The 20,847-nt window shown below is 47.4% G+C and overlaps 1 protein-coding gene across 4 annotated transcripts in view; it reads right to left on the bottom strand.

The window, feature by feature from the left end:
• LOC310758605 (uncharacterized protein) overlaps window positions 1–20,847 on the bottom strand; it is a 64,960-nt gene that overhangs the window by 21,739 nt on the left and 22,374 nt on the right. The window contains exons 2-5 of one of the 4 annotated variants that reach the window (XM_083605343.1): window positions 18,497–18,715; window positions 9,645–9,812; window positions 7,700–7,760; window positions 3,438–3,501 (exon numbers count right to left, since the gene is read on the bottom strand). In XM_083605343.1, coding sequence (XP_083461469.1) covers window positions 3,438–3,501; window positions 7,700–7,760; window positions 9,645–9,812; window positions 18,497–18,715 — 512 coding nt within the window. Of the gene's footprint in view, window positions 1–3,433; window positions 3,502–7,699; window positions 7,761–9,644; window positions 9,813–18,496; window positions 19,163–20,847 lie in introns of those variants that run through there. The other 3 variants (XM_083605342.1, XM_083605341.1, XM_083605344.1) reach the window with 3 other exon arrangements.

Here is a 20,847-nt window from a genome sequence, read left to right as displayed (position 1 = left end):
GTCACAGATGACTCTGGGGTTGCGGCGCTCATCTTGCTTTATTGGCCGAGGGAGCCAGCGTACAGCTTCCGGGTCATGTGGGCAGCATGTCTAAGCTGCTTCTGGTGAACCAGAGCAGCGCACGGAAACGCCGTTTACCTTCCCGCCGGAGCAGTACCTATTTATCTACTTGCACTTTGACATGCTTTTGAACTGGTAGGTTGGCAGGAGCAGCGACCGAGCAATGGGAGCTCACCCCATCACAGGGATTCGAACCGCCGACCTTCTGATCGGCAAGTCCTAGACTCTGTGGTTTAACCCACAGCGCCACCCGAAAACGGCATATCCTGGGGTGAAGTGTACATTGAAAGACCCATGTTGGTGAAAATAATACACACAAATGTACTAGACTGCAGCTGGGCCGTCTTTAGCATATGTGCTGCCAGGGTGTAAAGATCCGCCCAGCGCCCCCAAATTTAGTTTAGTCGCCCCCAAATTAACTTTTATTGAGCTTTTTGGGATGGGGGAAGCCAAAGTTGTTGGCCTTTTTAGGGGGCAAACTCAAAAAAGTTGTTGAACTTTTTTGGGGGGGGATCGCTCACTTGTAACAACGACACAGCAAGAAAAACTGCTTTTGTTTCCTTACTCGTTGGGAATATTTGACGCTACGGACTAACAGAGAGACGGTGGGAGAGGGACTTCCGCTCCATTGCTTTTCACTGCCGGCAATCGAGAGGGACTGGTATACAGTAGGTATACATTTGGCACCCCCCCCCTGAATTCAGTGCCTGGGTGCCTTGCACCCCTTGCACCCCCGGGTAAAGACGGCCCTGTACTGCAGGAAATTGCTTTTGGGGGAAAATATGTATTCTGGAAAAATTCACACTAAAATGCTAGTAGTTTGCATGACATTTTTTTTTTTTTTAAGTGAACTGATATGGAAATGAAGACTGGAACTATGAGAGAAACCAGAACTGACCCATTTGACTAACCCTATGCTAAGTCAAAGCAAACCACTATCCAAATTAGGGCATGAGTGGTTTCCCCCTTGCCCTGTTCCTGTTCCCAGGGAAAACCTGCTCTTCAGTGCTAAATCGGAACAAACATCAATACAGAGAAAACCCGGATTGCCATTTGCTCCGATTGCACACTTTTGAGCAGCGGGATAAGAGGAAGTGGCGATAAGCCCTTAGCCCCTTACAATATGGCCCCTTTGCATGTTTACTCAGAGAGTCCTGCTGAGTTGCATTGGACAAGTAAGTCTGCTGAAAACTGCAGCCTTGCTGAAACAATGAAGTCTTGCAAAACCTGAGCTGCCTGATCAAAATAGAAGGCGGTGCAGCAGCTCAGGTTTAGCAAAGTTCACCTGAAAGAGTCTACACTGAGTTTCAGCTGAGAGCTTAGGTTCAGCAAACATTATCTATATCAGGTTTAAACAGGAGATGCCCTGATTAGGCTCTATAAGCGGAGCAAATCTGTGGGGAAATCTGCCCTCTGCCATCGAGACTTGTGATAGGGAACACCCTGGTGCATTTGCTGTTAGTACGCAGCAAAGAATATTATCTGAGCTATTGGGAGCATTGAATCAGAGGCCTTTGTTTTCTCCCCGTAATCGTAGGCGAAGCAAACGAGTCTGGAGGCTGAACCGAAAGAGCTTTCACTTTCCGAAAGCTGAGAAGCCGCTGCCTCAGACACCGACTCCAGGACTGGAAGGGAAGCACATGTGTGTGCAGAAACAGGCGCACCGTTTGCCTGCAAGGCCTCGAGCTATTTGCAGATGGGAGGCTATTGTTCCAACAGGAAAGAGAGCTTTCCCCTTTGCTGCCGGCTGCCCTGAGTTCCCGGCCAAAGGTGTGGAGGGACGGGCTGGGGGGTGTCAAGCAAAACACTTTCTCACGCTCCTGCGGATGAGAAAGGCTTTCGCCACCTGTCTTGCGCCAACATCCAGCCCTGGGAGCCTTTCCCAGACCATGACTTTGAGAGAAGAAGAGAAGAAGAAGAGTTTGGATTTGATATCCCGCTTTATCACTACCCGAAGGAGTCTCAAAGCGGTTCACATTCTCCTTTCCCTTCCTCCCCCACAACAAACACTCTGTGAGGTGAGTGGGGCTGAGAGACTTCAGAGAAGTGTGACTAGCCCAAGGTCACCCAGCAGCTGCATGTGGAGGAGCGGAGATGCGAACCCGGTTCACCAGATTACGAGTCCACCACTCTTAACCACTACACCACACTGGCTCTCACTAGAAGCAGTAGAAGGCAGATCGCAGTCTCTTTGGAGTTGGAAGTACCTGGACTAGATGATTGTCAGGGTCCCTTCCAACTCTATCATTCTATGAGTACGGCTAACCACACTACCTTCCTGGGAGAAAAGCAATGACTAAATCTAGACAGCATCTCAAAAAGCAGAGACATCACCTTGCCGACAAAGGTCCATATAGCTAAATCTATAGTTTTCCCAGTAGTGATGTATGGAAGTGAGAGGTGGACCATATGGAAGACTAATATCTGAAGAATTGATGCTTTTGAATTCTGGTGCTGGAGGAGACTCTTGAGAGTCCCATGGACCACAAGAAAATCAAACCTCTCCATTCTGAAGGAAATCAGCCCTGAGTGCTCACTGGAAGGACAGATCCTGAAGCTGAGGCTCCAAGACTTTGGCCACCTCAGGAGAAGAGAAGACTCCCTGGAAAAGACCCTGATGTTGGGAAAGATGGAGGGCACAAGGAGAAGGGGACGACAGAGGACGAGATGGCATGCTCTGGTCCATGGGTCACAAAGAGTCGGACACGACTAAACAACTAAACAACAACAACAAGAAGCAGCCGGGAGAGAAAAGAGGAGTTCAGGGATATATATATACATACATACATACATATATATATATATATATATATATATAGTGTGTGTCCTTGTTTCACAGTTTGATCCTGTCACATGGTTTTGTGGTTTTATACATTGTGACTTACCATTATTTTTATTGATTACAGTTTAGTAATTGTTGTAATTGCTAAGTGCAAACTATTTATTATTTGAAGATATGTAATTGTACTGTTTACTTTACTATTATATTCCAATGGATCATTGAATACAGTAGAACCTTGGTTCTCGAACGGCTTAGTTGACGAACAAATCGGCTCCCGATCTCCGAAAACCTGGAAGTAAGTGTTCCGGTTTTTGAAAGTTTTTTTTCAGAAGCCGAACATCCAATGTGGCTGTAGGCTATTGTTTCCAGGGCGCCTGCACCAATCGGAAGCCGCGCCTTGGTTTTCGAACGTTTTGTGAGTTGAACAGACTTCCAGAATGGATTAAGTTCGAGAACGAAGGTTCCACTGTGTTGCTTTACTTGATTTAAGGGATTCCCTTGGAATCTATTGCAGAAAGACGACTTGCTAACATGTCACTCTTATAAACAGCACATTTCAAGCATGGAGAAATCCCCTCTCATACTGCCCACTTACTGTTGTGCAACTCTCCATCTTCAAAGGTCTTCTCAGCTGGCCTCAGCCGGTCTCCCAGTCTCGTCTGCATAAGAAGGAATGAAAGAAAAATTTAAAAAGTTGAAGGATAAGGTGACACCTCTGGCAAATCAAGACGCAGTGCTGTGAACATCCTGCTGAAAGTGGGTTTCCTTTGGCTGCATCCAGACAAAATACACCTGGACTTCCTTCATGGCAGAAAGAGTTTTCCTCGGACTGCTGTTTGCTCCAATTCAGCTTTAAAGAGCAGGTTTTTGTGGGGAAGGCTCTGGAGCAAAAAAAAAAAGGATGCTCAGTCAGAATTGGAGCTCCAAAGCGCAGCAGCTGTTCCCAGGGCCATTTCAGGGGTGCTTGCCTTCTCCTTCTGGTGCAAAAGGAAGAGGCTGAGGGGGTAATGAGCCTGGAGCCCAAATTTGCCAGGAGAAAGCGAGTTGTTCCCTAAATCAGACTGCCCAGCCTTCATTTAAGCTGTGCTGTTAACCAAACATTCACTTATCACCATTCTGTGCAATTGGCTCTTTAGATGTTTGTGGAGTGGGATAGCTTTGCGCCATAAGAAGAGACAGACACCTAAAAATGAGATGGGTACATTTCTTGCTCTGTTACTTCCTGGAAAACACACCCCATCTGATCCTTTGCCACTCTGGTGCCCTGGTTTGTTTGCACTTTTGACCCCCGGGGCCCCTTCCAGCACTACAATTCTATGATTGTACGTGACTGCAAGGCTTCACGCCAAGCAATTGTTATCTTACTCTTTCTAGTGCACAAAAAGGCTTTGGGGAAAGTGGGTTCTTTGTGCAAAAGCCCAGGTCCAAACTGAACTCTGCAAGCTGCATTTGGCAGTATACAACTGGGTGCCACCTACAAACAGCGACTCCTGCACAAACTTATAAGTTTCCTAGATGCATCTTGGGCTTGGTGTGTGTGTATTTTAAAGGCATCTGGCTGGTCTGGCCTGGCCTGTTCTTAATCACAAGCGAAAGGAACGGTAAACCACAGAGCTGAGTATATGCTGCCACTTAGTGGCAAACGCCAGCTTCAACATGCCTTTCTGAGGAACGGAGGAACCAGAGGAGCCGACCCATTTACCACTGGGAGGAGGCACGTGGGAGAAGAACGATGCCTCCTAATGCCTTGGGAACGGGTCTCACGGGAAGAGCATCTGCTTTGCGTATAGCAAGTCCCAGGTTCGATGACCGATATCTGGGACAACACCCCATGTTTCGAACACAATATATCTGCTGCCAGCCAGGGCATACCAGTGGCTCTTAACCTTTTTGGGGTCTGAAATATACTCAGAGTCGCAAAGTGATTTCATGCTATTTATTCAGCTCATAGTGGTGAGGAGGAATGAATGAATGTCCCTTCAAAGTATCTGCTTTATATACATTATTTACACAATGGGCTGCACATGATTGGCTAATTCCGGAATTCGACTGTAAGCCAATCAGGTTGTGGATTCACTTCTATCTGGAGCATGATTGGGTGGTTCCTGCCAACCAATCATACTGCTGTATTGTTCTAGGACCAATCAGACTGCTGCCTTTTGGATCCTATTGTTCTAGGACCAATCAGACTGCTGCAGTTTGGATCCTATTCAACTCAGTACATAACAGGGTCACAGGCCCCTTTGGGAACACAATGGAGGCTACGAAGCCGCTAGGCAGAAAAAAGTGTGCACATGCACACACAAATGTTGAACACATGTTTATTTTAATGCACTGGGGACTGATTTCCTTCAAGGACCCCCTGAAGCCCATGGAATCCCGGGGGGCCCATGGACCACAGGTTAAGAACCCCCTGCAATAGAGAATAGTGAGTTAGATCCGTGGTTCCCAAACTTTTTCCAGGCCTTGAGTACAGGGTGGAGAACATAGTTGTTGTTGTTGTTTAGTTGTTTAGTCGTGTCAAGATGTCAAGTCCTACAGGGCCCTAGTCTCTTGTGACAGAGCGTTCCACCAGATCAGAGCCACGGCCAAAAAAGCCCTGCTCTGGTTGAGGCCAGCCTAACCTCCCTGTGGCCCAGGACCTCCAAGATGTTTTTGTTTGAAGGCCGTAAGGTCCTCCATGGGACATACCAGGAGAGGCGGTCCCGTAGGTACAAGGGTCCTAGACGGTATAGGGCTTTAAAGGTTAAAACCAGCACCTTAAACCTGATCCTGTACTCCACCGGGAGCCAGTGCAGCTGGTATAGGACTGGGCGAATGTGATCCCGTGGTGAGGACCCTGTAAGGAGTCTCGCCACGGCATTCTGCACCCGCTGGAGTTTCTTTAGTTTGTTTAGCGCTGCAGACGTAATGTTTGGGGTCTCTTGGAACTGGAGGCTGCAGCAGTGGAAGCAACAAGACCCTCTTAGGATGTGAATACTCTGCACTCTCCATCTAGGTTAAAGTTGTATATATATATATATATATATATATATATATATATATATATATACACACACACACACACACACACACACACACACACACACAACTGCACACTTAAGGCCTTAATGCTGGCAAATTAACTAGGTAGGAAGTTTCCATTAAGTGGACTTCTCTTTTTCCAGTATGAAAACTGCCAGAATAAATAGCCATGTGTCTCAATTGGGACCCTAAAGGGGGTCCCTATTGGTTAAAATCCCCTAACTGCATGGTAGGGTTACACACACAAACACACACACCCCAACAACACGGGCAATTGGTGTTTTTAAAATACTGTAGTTAAGGTCACAGATTGCAAGCCGCCGTGCAGCATCTAGGTTGACTCTAAGAGTTAATAATTTACCTGTCCAGTTTATCAAAGGAGCAGCAGAAAGGCACACATTCTTATTTGTTTTGTATTCCCGACTCCTCCAAAGCTCACAGGCAGCTTAAAAAACTGTTTAAGAGACAGCGCAGGAGTACCAAACAACTCAAATGCACAGCAGCACCCTAGAGGAGAAGAGACCCGAAAAGGGAAAAAGAAAACAGGTCTGCTAGCCTGTTTCTAAGCAAAAAGTCACGATGCTGGTTCTGACCTTTGAAGCCCTGTGCACCTTGGAACCTGGGTGCCTTGAGGACTGCAACTTTTATGTGCTTTCTTATAAAGGAATAAAACTTCTAAATGGCTGACTCAAACAAATACAGTCGTACCTTGGCTCTCAAACAGCTTGTGACTCAAACGTCTTGACTCCTGGTTTGCGAACGTTTTTCGGAAGCCAAATGTCTGACTCGGCTTCCGCGGCTTCCGACTGAATGTAGAAAATGGCTGCAGCCAATCAGAAGCTGCGCCTTGGTTTTTGAACGTTTTCAGAAGTCGAACTGACTTCTGGAACAGATTCCGATCGAGAACCAAGGTACGACTGTAGAATAAAATGATAAAATCTCCAAGTTGTCTGGGGGGAGGAGAGATTGGGGGGGGAAGAGGTGAGAGAGAAACGTGACCAGGAGGGTTGACATCCATGGCACTCACTCAAATATAATAATAATAATAATAATAATAATAATAATAATAATAATAATAATAATAATAATAATAATTTATTATTTATACCCCGCCCATCTGGCCGGGCTTCCCCAGCCACTCTGGGCGGCTTCCAACAAAATATCAAAATACCGTAATACATCAAACATTAAAAGCTTCCCTAAACAGGGCTGCCTTCAGATGTTTTCTAAAAGTCTGGTAGTTGTTTATCTCTGGTGGGAGGGCGTTCCACAGGGCAGGTGCCACCACCGAGAAGGCCCTCTGCCTGGATCCCTGTAACCTCACTTCTTGCAGTGAGGGAACCGCCAGAAGGCCCTCGGAGCTGGACCTCAGTTTCTGGGCAGAACGATGGGGGTGGAGACGCTCCTTCAGGTATACAGGACCGAGGCCATTTAGGGCTTTAAAGGTCAGCACCAACACTTTGAATTGTGCTCGGAAACCAAATGTGCCTTAAAATTCTGGAGACCCCCCCCCCCGGTGTTGGATTTAAGAGATCAAAGGCATAACTGCTGGGGGGGGGCTCAGAGTCTTGCCGCCATGCTTTTCACAAATGCCAGCTGGCTCCCCACGTTTCCCCAACATGGCGCCCTCCAAATATTTGGCGGCCAAATCTCCAATCAGCCGCAAGCATCACGAGGAAGGAAACGGTCAAAGCGCTACTGCCTAGGGCTGGTGGGAGTTCTAGCTCAGAACTTCTGAAGGGTGCCGGGTTGGCAAAGGCTGCCTTAGGATGTGGACAGCATCTGGCTGGCGTTTCCAAACCTCCCCTAGAGACAGACACTGGAAGGACTCACCACGCTGATGAGATCTGATGGGTCCCTCTTAAAAGTTCGGGTTGATAATTGCCGTTTTTTCCTGCAACAGAGAGAGAGAGAGAGACATTTGCTCGGCTTTTGAGTCAAGAGATTTACTGCATGCTCCTTGCGATGCCATCGAAAACATGGTTCAGACCCTGAGGCCCTGAGATCAAAGCACGACTCAGGAAGTCTCTTGGGCTATCCAGCATCTGGGTAAGTGGCCAAGTTGCCCATACAAATTCACTAGAAACTTCACTCAAGACTGCCAAATCAGAGGCAGCAAAAGCCACAAATTTGGTCAGACCCCAGGTTAGTTCTGCGTCCAGTTCTGGGAACCCCAGTTTAAGAAGGATATTGAATATGTGCAGAGCAGGGAGATCAAGGGTCTGAAAACCAAGCCTGATGAGGAACGGTTGAAGAAGCTGGGGAGGTTTCTAAGCAGAGACTGGATGGCCATCTGTCTTGGATCCTTTAGTTAAGCCTTTCTCAACCTGTGGGTCCCCAGATGTTGTTGAACTACAACTCCCATCACCCCTAGCTAGCAAAGCCAGAGCTCAGGGATGATGGGAGTTGTAGTCCAACAACATCTGGGGACCCACAGGTTGAGAACTGCTGCTTTAGTTGATACTTTCCCACATTGCAGGAGGTTAGCCCAGATCAGAGTTTCCCAAACCTGAGTCTCCAGCTATTGTTGGACTACAACTCCCATCATCCCTAGCTAGCTAGCAGGACCAGTGGCAAGGGATGAAGGGAATCATAGCCGAATAACAGCTGAAGACCCACGTTTGGGAAACCCTGACCTAGATGGGCTACCTTCCTACAATTCTATGATTCTGTGATCTACACTATACATTTAAATCCCATCATCCCATCCAATGCACATTTAAAACCTGTAACCGGGGACTGTAGTTAACCCCTCGAAGTTTGGACTTTGCTTTGTTTCCAGTCAAAGCGTGCCCCGTGGATTCCTGCTGAAATCCTGTACCTCTTCATATCACGTATGCTGATAAGTGGGTGGGATCCTGCCTTCGTTGTGGCGAGAATGTGTTAACACCGGGGAGGCACCGTTGAACAACTATTAAACCAGAATGACGTGCGGATGGTCCAGATTAAAGCTATAACAAAGGCGGCATTTTTCCATCTCCGCCAAGCTAAGCAGTTGGCTCCTTACCTCTCTCGTCCTGACCTAGCCACTGTGATCCACGCGACGGTCACCTCCAGACTGGATTATTGTAACTCGCTCTACGTGGGGCTGCCCTTGAGACTGACCCAGAAACTCCAGCGGGTGCAGAATGCCTTACGGGGTCCTCGCCGCGGGATCACATTCACCCGGTGCTATACCAGCTGCACTGGCTCCCAGTGGAGTACAGGATCAGGTTTAAGGTGCTGGTTTTAACCTTTAAATCCCTATACGGCCTAGGACCCTCGTACCTACGGGACCGCCTCTCCTGGTATGCCCCACAGAGGAACTTACGGTCTTCAAACAAAAACATCTTGGAGGTCCCAGGCCACAGGGAGGTTAGGCTGGCCTCAACCAGAGCCAGGGCTTTTTCGGCCGTGGCCCCAGTCTGGTGGAACGCTCTGTCCCAAGAGACTAGGGCCCTGCGGGACTTGACATCTTTCCGCAGGGCCTGCAAGACAGAGCTGTTCCACCAGGCCTTTGGCCAAGGCACAGTCTGACCCCCTCCTTCTGTAATCCTCACAGAACTCTAGCCCAATGGTTGCCATGAATTTGACTCTGAACTGATTTTAGAATGAATTGATTTTTGAATATATTTTAATTAATTGATTGTGATTTTATGTAAACTGTGTTATTTTTACATGCTGTCAGTTGCAGGACACGCTGGCCTGGAGGGACAACCCTCCCCTGCGTCCAGGTTCTCCTACGTGTCCCAGGACCCTGAACACAGCCCCACTGTGATGCCCCAAGGCTGCCACCTACCTTTTGAAGGGGAAGCAGAGCAGCAGCAGCAAGATAAGGGGGGCAACGGAAGCCACAGCCCCCAAGCCCCACACATGGGGGGCAGGCGGGGGCCTGGGAGAGGTTGCAGTCTCTGTCTTCTCTTCCAGCGAAGGAGCCATACACTCACGGGAAAGGAGGGAAGCGAAACTGAGAGGGGAAAGAGAGGAATGGTTTGTTTCTTTCATCTGTTTGATAAAATTTATATACCGCTCGGTTGCAAAAATACAACAAGCAAGCCAACAAGCAAACAAAAAGCCTTCAAGGTTTACAAAAAATATATATGGTTTTTGAATGTCTGATGTAGATGTTTTCAATTTCGTTGTTCTGTATGGGACATTGACAATAAAGATTATCGTCTATCGTATCGCAAGAAAGGTTTAGAAGCGTACTCCGAAACATAAAAAGTCAAAATGCTAAAAGAGATTAAAACCACACCAGCTTTCTAAGGATCTGGGTGGGCTTGCCTGAACAAGATTGCTGTTAGGAGGCACCGGAAAGAGAACAGCTAAAGGCAGTTGCTACATATCAATAGGCAGGAATATAATGGCTGTAATAATAATAATAATAACAATAACAATAACAATAATAATAATAATAATAATAATAATAATAATTTATTATTTATACCTCGCCCAAGCAATGACAAACCTAGACAGCATCTTAAAAAGTAGAGACATCACCTTGCCAACAAAGGTCCGTATAGTTAAAGCTATGGTTTTCCCAGTAGTGATGTATGGAAGTGAGAGCTGGACCATAAACAAGGCTGATGGCCAAAGAATGGATGCTTTTGAATTCTGGTGCTGGAGGAGACTCTTAAGAGTCCCATGGACTGCAAGAAGATCAAACCTCTCCATTCTGAAGGAAATCAGCCCTGAGTGCTCCCTGGAAGAACAGATCCTGAAGCTGAGGCTCCAAGACTTTGGCCACCTCATGAGAAGAGAAGACTCCCTGGAAAAGACCCTGATGTTGGGAAAGATGGAGGGCACAAGGAGAAGGGGACGACAGAGGACCAGATGGTTGGACAGTGTTCTCGAAGCTACCAGCATGAGTTTGACCCAACTGCGGGAGGCAGTGGAAGACAGGAGTGCCTGGCATGCTCTGGTCCATGGGGTCACGAAGAGTCGGACATGACTAAACGACTAAACAACAACAACAATTCCTCACCCATCTGGCTAGGTGTCCCCAGCCACTCTGGGCGGCTTCCAACAGAATATTAAAATACAATAGTCTATTAAACATTAAAAGTTTCCCTAAACAGGGCTGCCTTCAGATGTCTTCTAAAAGTCTGGTACAGTGGTACCTCGGGTTAAGAACTTAATTTGTTCTGGAGGTCCGCTCTTAACTTGAAACTGTTCTTAACCTGAGGTACCACTTTAGCCAATAGGGCCTCCCGCTGCCGCTGCACAAATTCTGTTCTCACCCTGAAGCAAAGTTCTTAACCCGAAGTACTATTTCTGGGTTAGCAGAGTATGTAACCTGAAGCATCCATAACCCGAGGTACCACTGTAGTTGTTTTTCTCTTTGACATCTGGTGGGAGGGTGTTCTATAAAGCACAGGCCAACAGAAGGTTTTAAATCTGCGCAAATTTTATTTTATTTGAATTGATGTGCCAACTTTTTCTACAAGGAGCACATAGCAGCGTACGTGGTTCTTCCGCTCCTCATTTCATCCACACAACAACCCTACGAGGTCAGTTGGTTAGACCGAGAGGCGTTGGGACTGGCCCCCAAGATCCAGGGGGCTTCAGGATCAAGTGAGACCCTGTCTCTTCCTGGTCACAGCCCAACACTCAACACCCTACTGGCTGTCTGCTGGCCCATAATGGCTCAGTGGTGGAGAACCCCATTCCATCAAAGGCATCTGCAGCTAAAAGGTTTGAATATAGCAGGGTGAGTGTGGTGCTTCTGTCTCCCAGTTTATTGACTTTCAAGAGGAATCTAACAGCATCCTTGTTGACGCAGGACCGGATGGTTCAAAGATGTCGGCCACAGCAGTCTTGGAATTGCAATTCTAGGATTCTATGAGGGCTGGAGAGCCAGTGTCCAAGTGGGACCTATAAACTGGGCATGTTGAAGGTGACCTGGAAACTACAACTAATCCAGAATGTGGCATCTAGGCTAGTGACTGGGAGCGGCCGCCAAGACCACATAACACTGGTCTTGAAAGACCTACATTGGCTCCCAGTACGTTTCCGAGCACAATTCAAAGTGTTGGTGCTGACCTTTAAAGCCCTAAACGGCCTCGGCCCAGTATACCTGAAGGAGCGTCTCCACCCCCATCGTTCTGCCCGGACACTGAGGTCCAGCGCCGAGGGCCTTCTGGCGGTTCCCTCATTGCGAGAAGCCAAGTTACAGGGAACCTGACAGAGGGCCTTCTCGGTAGTGGCACCCGCCCTGTGGAACGCCCTCCCATCAGATGTCAAAGAGATAAACAACTACCTGACATTCAGAAGACATCTGAAGGCAGCCCTGTTCAGGGAAGTTTTTAATGCGTGACATTTTAGTGTATTTTTAATCTTTGTTGGAAGCTGCCCAGAGTGGCTGGGGAAACCCAGCCAGATGGGCAGGGTACAAATAATAAATTATTATTATTATTATTATTATTATTATTATTATTATTATTATTATTGGAATTGCAATTCTAGGACTCTATGAGTGCTGGAGAGGCAACGTCCAAGTGGGACCTTTAAACTGGACACCCCACTCTCGCTTTCTCTCTCCCTCTCCGCCCGTCCATCCTATGACCCTGACACATGTCCCTGGAAGAAACAGATGAACGAAAGCCCTGGCTGCCTGCTCATGCTACTTCAGAGACGACCGGAGATTAGGAAAAGGAGCGCTGGATGAATAACAGAGGCGAGGAGGAAGAGGCACAGATTATGGCCAGCAGGCATCCTTGGGAGATTGTGATTGCTTTTTAAAAGAGAGAGGTAAGGTAAAGGGACCCCTGACCATTAGGTCCAGTCATGGCTGACTCTGGGATTGCGGCGCTCATCTTGCTTTACTGGCTGAGGGAGCCAGCATACAGCTTCCAGGTCATGTGGCCAGCATGACTAAGCCGCTTCTGGCGAACCAGAGCAGCGCATGGAAATGCCGTTTACCTTCCTACTGGAGTGGTACCTATTTATCTACTTGCACTTGGATGTGCTTTCGAACGGCTAGGTTGGCAGGAGCAGGGACCGAGCAACGGGAGCTCACCCCGTCACGGGGATTCGAACCGCCGACCTTCTGATCGGCAAGTCCTAGGCTCTGTGGTTTAACCCACAGCACCACCCGTGTCCCTTAAAAAAAGAGAGAGATGTCCTTTATTCCTCCTGGGACTGAGAGGAGTCCAGCTCAGGGACCCACCAGGAAGAAGAGGCTGTATTTGAAGTCACCCAAGAGGCGTCTCCTGCAAACGACAAACAGGACTATCCGGTTTGGGTGAGCCCAAGGGAGCAATGTGTGATCTGCAGCTTGTTGATTGTCACTCCCAGTTCTGGCTGGCTGGCAAACAAATGCCGGTGTCGGAAAGGAAGAAAAGGGTGAAGAGGCGAAAGAGAGGAATCTGATGGATTAGCGGAGGGCTCTCCTTCCTGCAAGGTTTTTAAGCAGAGGTTGGTTGGCCAGCTGCCAGGGATCCCTTTTTTTTAATAATAATAATTTTTATTGAACGATTCCATGTTACAAAAAACACCACAACCACACTAGCACCAAACACAACCGAGAACTAAAAATTACATACATCAATATTTAGTTTATTTGTTATTTACCGTCTTATTTCCTCCCAAACATTCCATACAAAAAAACACATATGTACAGACACACACACACACAAATTGATAATAATGAAAGTAAATATTTTCCCCCTTTTATCTTACAAAATCTTTCCAATTTTGACTTCCTGTCAAGTCCCTTCGCATATGTTTTATCTTACAATCGAATGTACACAAAACAATAAACCTTTCTATATAAATTTTCCAATACATTCTGAAAACATAATAAATCCTTAATTGTTATCCGCCTCCTTTTACTTCCTTTATCACTCGAATGCTAGCACAGAGTCAAAACTATTATTGTATTTTTGAACGTATCTTCTAGCTGTCAGAGATCCTTTGGCTGTCATCCCTGCATCACAGCGGGTTGGACTAGATGCTCCTTGAGGGTCCCTCACAACTCTATAGTTCTGTGATTCTGTCAGCCAGTGTAGGCAACAGAGCTAGATGAACCAAGAGCCCAAGACAGTGCAAGGAAATCCAGCCCAGGCAACCAAGTGCAAAATGACCGCTCAGCAGCCTGCCAGCAGGTTTATGGATTTATACCCAAAGCAAAATGGGGAAAGGAATAGCATCAGAGTGGATCCTCACTCTGCCTTCTGCTTTTATCTCCAGTGCTGTACCCGAACACGGACCTCAGGGTTTCTCAGTTAGCAAGTATTTCATGCCACTGCCTACATCAAAAAGAACCCATCATTCTGCTCAGACACTGAGGTCCAGCGCTGAGGGGCTTCTGGCAGTTCCCTCGCTGCGAGAAGCCAAGTTACAGGGAACCAGGCAGAGGGCCTTCTCGGTGGTGGCACCCGCCCTGTGGAACACCCTCCCACCAGATGTCAAAGAGAAAAAGAACTACCAGACTTTTAGAAGACATCTGAAGGCAGCCCTGTTTAGGGAAGCTTTTAATGTTTAACAGACTATTGTATTTTAACATTTTGTTGGAAGTCGCCCAGAGTGGCTGGGGAAACCCAGGCAGATGGGCGGGGTATAAATAAATAAATAAATTATTATTATTATTATTATTATTATTATTATTATTATTATTATTATTATGTGTTTCCTAAGCTGAGTAAGGCTGCCCTTGTGAGTAAGCTGCAAAGAATTAATCAGGATTCACATTCACATATGATGAATAGGATTGCCCTGCAATTCGCTCTGTTCCCTGGGTCCACGTCACATGTTATGTGTTTTTAGTGGTGCAAAAGGCTCTATGTGTGCACACAGTCAATGCATTATGGCTGCGCATCTCACACAGGGACAGCATCTGGGACTGGCCACAGCTCCCTGCTGCCAGGAGTTGGAAAAGCCCATTAGTCAAAGGGTCACAAATTAAGCGGCCCTGTACTTCCCTACAGAATGTCAAACTTCACCCTGCAAGGAGAAACATCTCCTACTAGATCAACTGGATGGATCTTAGAATCCCTTCCAACTCTTGTTAAATCCCTCCTATCTGTGCTTCGCCCTGTAAAGACATAACAATCCAGAATGCGGCAGCTAGGCTGGTGACTGGGAGCGGCTGCCGAGACCACATAACACCAGTCTTGAAAGACCAAATTGGCTCCCAGTACGTTTCCGAGCACAATTCAGAGTGTTGGTGCTGACCTTTAGAGCCCTAAATGGCATTGGTACTGTATACCTGAAGGAGCGTCTCCACCCCCATCGTTCTGCCCAGACACTGAGGTCCAGCTCCGAGGGCCTTCTGGCGGTTCCCTCCCTGCAAGAAGCCAAGTTACACGGATCCAGGTGCAGGGCCTTCTCAGTGGTGGCGCCCGCCCTGTGGAACGCCCTCCCACCAGATGTCAAAGAGAAGAACAACTACCAGACTTTTAAAAGACATCTGAAGGCAGCCCTGTTTAGGGAAGCTTTTAATGTTTAATAGGTTATTGTATTTTAGTGTTCTGTTGGAAGCCGCCCAGAGTGGCTGGGGGGAACCCAGCCAGATGGGTGGGGTATAAATAATAAATTATTATATTATTATAACAAGAGACCGATTCTCTAGTCCAGCATCCTATTCTCACGGCAGCTAGCCAGGTGTCCATGGGAAGTCCGCAGGCAGGACTTGGGTGCAACAGCAGAGCTCTCCTCACCTCTAATTGCTAGCAAGCACCTTTCAGCTTCCAACAGTGGAGGGAGAAAATAGCCGTTGTGACCAGTAACCACAGAGAGCCCTCTCCTCCTCCATGAATTTGTCTAATCCTCTTCTAAAGCTATCTAGGTTGGTGGGCATCACTGTGGCAGGGAGTTCCACAGTTTAACTCTGCACTCCATGAAGAAGTCCTTTATTTTGTCTTGTACCTTCCAACATTCCAGCTTTATGACGGAGAGGAGGAAAACTTTTCTATGCACATTCTCTGGGCCGTGCATAATTTTATGAACTAATCTCGTCCCTCCTTTTATGTACCATTTTTTCCTGAAATAAAAAGCCCCCCAAATGCTGCTGCCTTTCCCACTAGAGGACTTGCTCCATCCTTTTGGCCATTTCAGTTGCCCTCTCCTGAACCTTTCCCTGCTCTACAATAGTATTGTTGTTGTTGTATTTTAGGTGCAGCAACCACAACTGTACACAGTATTCCAAGTGCAGTTGTGCCATGGATTGGACAACAACATTATGATATTTTCCTTTCTATTTACTTGTTTATTGAATTTATACCTCACCTTTCACAACAGCTCTGTGAGATAGGTTAGGCTGAGAGTGAGCGACTGGCCCAAGTTCACCCACTCAGCTTTGTGGCTGAGAGAGGATTTGAACCCTGATCTCCCAGGTCCTTGTTCAACACTCTAACCACTAGGCCACACTGGCTCATGTGTGGACAGAACGCATGGGGCAGATCAAAGAATGAGGTGGCCTTAGCGACTGCTAGCCGAAAAGAGGCCCACCCAGGGCCGTCTTATCCATAGCCACTAGGGGTGCGGGGCACCTGGGCGCTGGGCTCTCAGGGGCGCCAGGCCAAGAGTCCGGGGCCCAAGAGTTGAGTCCAGGGGAGCTAGGCAGTTCTTTGCACCCCGGTGCCGCATATGCTTAAGACAGCCCTGGGCCCACCTGTGTCTTTTGCCCCTCTTATTTGGGGACGATTGACAGCGAAGACTTCTTCCCAGCTCCAAGGCCTCAGTTGGAATGCCAAGCCTTGCCTGAGAGGCAGGAAAGTACATTAAATTATCTCACTAACGTGTTATTGGATGCTCTCAGTGTGCTCCTTTCCCCCCACTGCCCACCCCACCAGGTTCGGAGGGATTAATAAAGAGAGATGGAAATTAGACAAGGCGCAATTTGCTTCTCTAATCGCGGCGCCAGGAGAGACATTGCTATGCAGCCAGCAAGGACTGTCTCGCTTCCATCTCCCTATGTTATCCACCTGTGTCTGCTCCAGGAGAGCTCCAAATCTGAACCAGATCTGCCTTAATGTTGCACCAAGCAGCTCTGTCCCAGTTGCTATCTATGATGTAAAACAATACAACGAGGGTGCCAGCTGCAAGCCGCAAGAGGTACTTGAGATTCATATACGCTGCGTATGTCCCTGGTTGAGAGGGCAGACAACCTGTCGGAGTGGGATGACTGGACATTTTCTAAGACAGAACGCTATTTAAGTGTGAGAAACGTCACACGTGGGGAACATGTGGAATTGGAGGTAATTTAAAATATTCGGCGCGGTAACATCGAAAGCGAAGGACACATCGACAACGGCGAGTGGGAAGCCACTCAAATAAAACTGCATTTATTTGGCAATAATTTGGTTGTAATTTGTAAAATCAGTTTAAAAAAATGGCGGGGGGGGGACACCATGTGGAACTGCCTGCCACAAGATGAGCCACTGGCTACAAGCATAGACCCACCTGCTGCCTGGGGTTGATGGGCACTGCTGTCTGAAACACCATGTTTGTCAAAGGCTGGGTCCTGGGTGAATCAGAAGCAAAAGCGAAACTTTCGAATTCACAGCCGCACCTCAAGATTGTGGAGGCATCTCGTTGGCTGATGTAGGAAAGAGGATGCCGAACTCAATGGGCTTTCGATCTGTTCCCACGGGAGAGTTCTTATTGCAAGAGTAGCCCTGGCATTTTTGTGGGGGGTGGACCATAAAGAAGGCTGATCGCCGAAGAATGGATGCTTTTGAATTCTGGTGCTGGAGGAGACTATTGAGAGTCCCTTGGATTGCAAGAAGCTCAAACCTATCCATTCTGAAGGAAATCAGCCCTGAGTGCTCACTGGAAGGACAGATCCTGAACCCGAGGCTCCAAGACTTTGGCCACCTCATGAGAAGAGAAGACTCCCTGGAAAAGACCCTGATGTTGGGAAAGATTGAGGGCACAAGGAGAAGGGGACGACAGAGGACGAGATGGTTGGACAGTGTTCTCGAAGCTACCAGCATGAGTTTGACCAAACTGCGGGAGGCAGTGGAAGACAGGAGTGCCTGGCGTGCTCTGGTCCAGGGGGTCACGAAGAGTCGGACACGACTAAACAACAAAGAGCATCCTTGCATGGAGAACGTCCCTGTCTGATCCCTGGGTTATCCAGGTAAGGCTGGCAGTGACCCTGAAACCCTGGAGAGCTGCTGTTGCCAGTCTCAGAATACTGAGGTCAATGGAGCAGCGCTCTGCAGTGGCGTAGCGTGGGGTGCAGGGGGGCCAGCCACACCGGGCGCAACATCTGGGGGTTAGGGTTAGGGGGCGCAAATCCACGGATTAGGGGGTGCAAATTACTTGCCTTGCCCCGGGTGCTGACAACCCACGCTACGCCACTGGTGCTCTTACTCAGTTCAAGGCAGCGACAATATTGAGAATGTGCCAGAAGACACAGCCATGATTTTATCAGCTGAGGAGGAAGAGCAGGGATGTTCCTGTCTTATCAGAACAACACGCCAGGTAAAAACAGGACAGCAAAGAGCACCCTGAGGAGGAGGAGGAGGAGAGGAAGAAAACAAAGCAGCCCTGGGCATGCACAGAGTGTCTCTTCATCGCCACCCAGCCAGATCTGTAGGGAGAGGCCAAATCTCTGGGCTTGCCAGCTCTGTCTCATTCATTCCAGCCAAAACCAATTTTCTGTTCCCTCCGTGCAGGTGGAAAACGACAGCCAGCAGCACTCACCTTGAGAAAGCAGCCGAGTCCTCCAGGCTAACGTGTTTTGCTCGCCCCCCTAGCGCAGGAAAGGGCCCATTCTCGGCAGGGCAAGGGAGGGCTCCGGAGCTCCTTGGCGCAAACTCTGAGCAGGAGTGTGGGCGGCTGGCTGGCTGCTTGTACAGGCAAGGCGGCTGCGACTTCCTGGTTGCATCTACCCAGAGCCGCTCCAAGATCCACCTGCCTTGTCTGCAGAAAGGTGAAAAGAGCCACAGGTGGAATTTCTCCTGCCTTACCAGGAAACGAAAATCACCTTCTGCAAAAGGGAACCGGTGAAAGTCAGAAAGGACTAAGAGCTGCTGCAGGGAATCCCTTTCCCGGGACTGAAGGTGGATGGGCAGATCTGACAAATTTCGGCTTCTCTTCATTTCTTATTTTCTGTTTCCTGAGTTCAGTTTCACACCAGTTCGTGATTTATTTATTTCCAAGTTCCTCGTGAAACTTTGTCAGCATTCTAGTGCAAATTTCTCCCAGCTGCACACGTTTCGCAAAGCAATTTTGCCTCAAAGCATTTGTGTTTCGACAAGCCTGCTGGGATATTTAGAAAGCTGGTGCGGATTTTGATCTGCTTTTAGTCGGCTGTTATTTCGGAAAGTTTTAAATTATTGCTGTTATTTTTCCTTATCGTTTTATCTCTTTCATAAACTGCTTTGAGTGTTTTTTGGGGGGGCTTTTTTGCAATCAAGAGGCATATAAATCTTACGAAGTAGATAAAAATAAACAATACGGTGCGTGCTGGTTTCACTAACATATGCATTTTTATGCACACTTTGCTCCAGCAAGTGCCCTTTTGAAAAAGTTGCATGTTACTCGGCAGGAGAGCTGCATTGCAAAATTCATTTAAAAAAAAAATTTTTTTTAATTAGATTTTACAATTTTATATTCAGTCAACATAATGACATCACATAATGGAAAAAAGCAAAAACAAAAAACAACAACAAATCTCTCCCGCCCTCCCACCCCAAGGACTTGCCCCAACTTCCCCTTCTGTTTTTTTGATACATTTATTCCTTCTGCTATTGTTGTTCTGCATTGCAAAATTCAGAGATGTGTGAATTTTGATGGGTGGCTGTGCCTGGGTTTGCAAAGTTTCAGAAAGTGCAGATTAGGGTAGGATCGCCCTTTAAACGCCAACTGAATCTCAGATTCATCCCTAACTGGAATCAAGGCAGTTTCCCAGTAAACACCAGCTGCGTTTTGAAAATGCGCCGTGTTTATTTACCCTACTATTTATTGCGTCTTGGATGTCCCCAGGCCCTCTTGGGGTTTTGCCTGTTTTGCAGGCCTTTAGCAGCTGACCACAGGCAGACATGGAAGGGACAAAGCTCACTTTGGAGGAGGGGGAACTTTGTCCCTTGCATTTGACTTCTTTGATTTTGCCAAAATAAACTTTTAAGAATACTTAGGGCTGCAGCTTATTTCAGTTTCCCATTTATGATTCTGAAGGTCACCAGCAGACGGCCAGCATATTGCAGGTGCAACTCAAATGGGACACAAGAGAGCAGGTGTGGCATAGTGGTTAGAGTGTCAGACGGGGACCTAGGAGATCAGGGTTCGAATCTCCACTCGGCTGCGAAGCTCCCTGGGTGTCCCATGGCCAATTACTGCCTGTCGGCCTAACCTGCCTCACAGGCTTGTAGTGAGAATTAAATGGAGGAGAGGGAGAACCCTGGAGGCAGCCTTGAGCTCATTGGAAATGCAAATGCAATGAATAATAATAATTGCACACTGGAAATTTAGGTTTGCATGATTAAAGCCCAACACTCTGTCACCCTGGGGCAAGAAATTCGCTTCTTTTTTTAAAAAAATGGGCTTTCTGTAGCTACGAAAACGACAGGTGGATGCTCTGAAAGGTCTGGAACGAACAAATTATTAGCAGGGAAACACATAGCCATTGTACAAGCAACTCAGTGAGTGTCCATCAGTGTGCAACCTCCCCTCAAATAAATCAGGAAGAATGCACACTAATGATTGGACATTGTCTTACCTCCAGGTAAATGGGTCCGAACTCCAATGTCTAAAATTCCTGGTAGAGGACAAGGATCTAGAGATCACGCTAAGGGTGGCCAAATTCTCTGCGACTGCCATAAAACTTAGGGAACAAGCTGTACTACCAAAATGATAAAGGTTTTAAATTTTAGGTTATATTTAAGTGAGCAAAATTTAATGTATATTCTTAACTGCTGTTAAATCTGAATTGTCTCTGTAAAACCCAATTGCAACTCAATGTATTCTTGTTGTGTTTTATGATTTTTCTGATATTGTAAGTGATCTGGAACTGGTCTGTGACCGTAATAATAAAATTCAATACCTCCAGGTAA

Source organism: Podarcis filfolensis, assembly GCF_964270895.1.
Source record: "Podarcis filfolensis genome assembly, chromosome: 3".
NCBI lineage: Eukaryota > Metazoa > Chordata > Lepidosauria > Squamata > Lacertidae > Podarcis > Podarcis filfolensis.
This window is presented reverse-complemented; position numbering and strand designations above follow the sequence as displayed.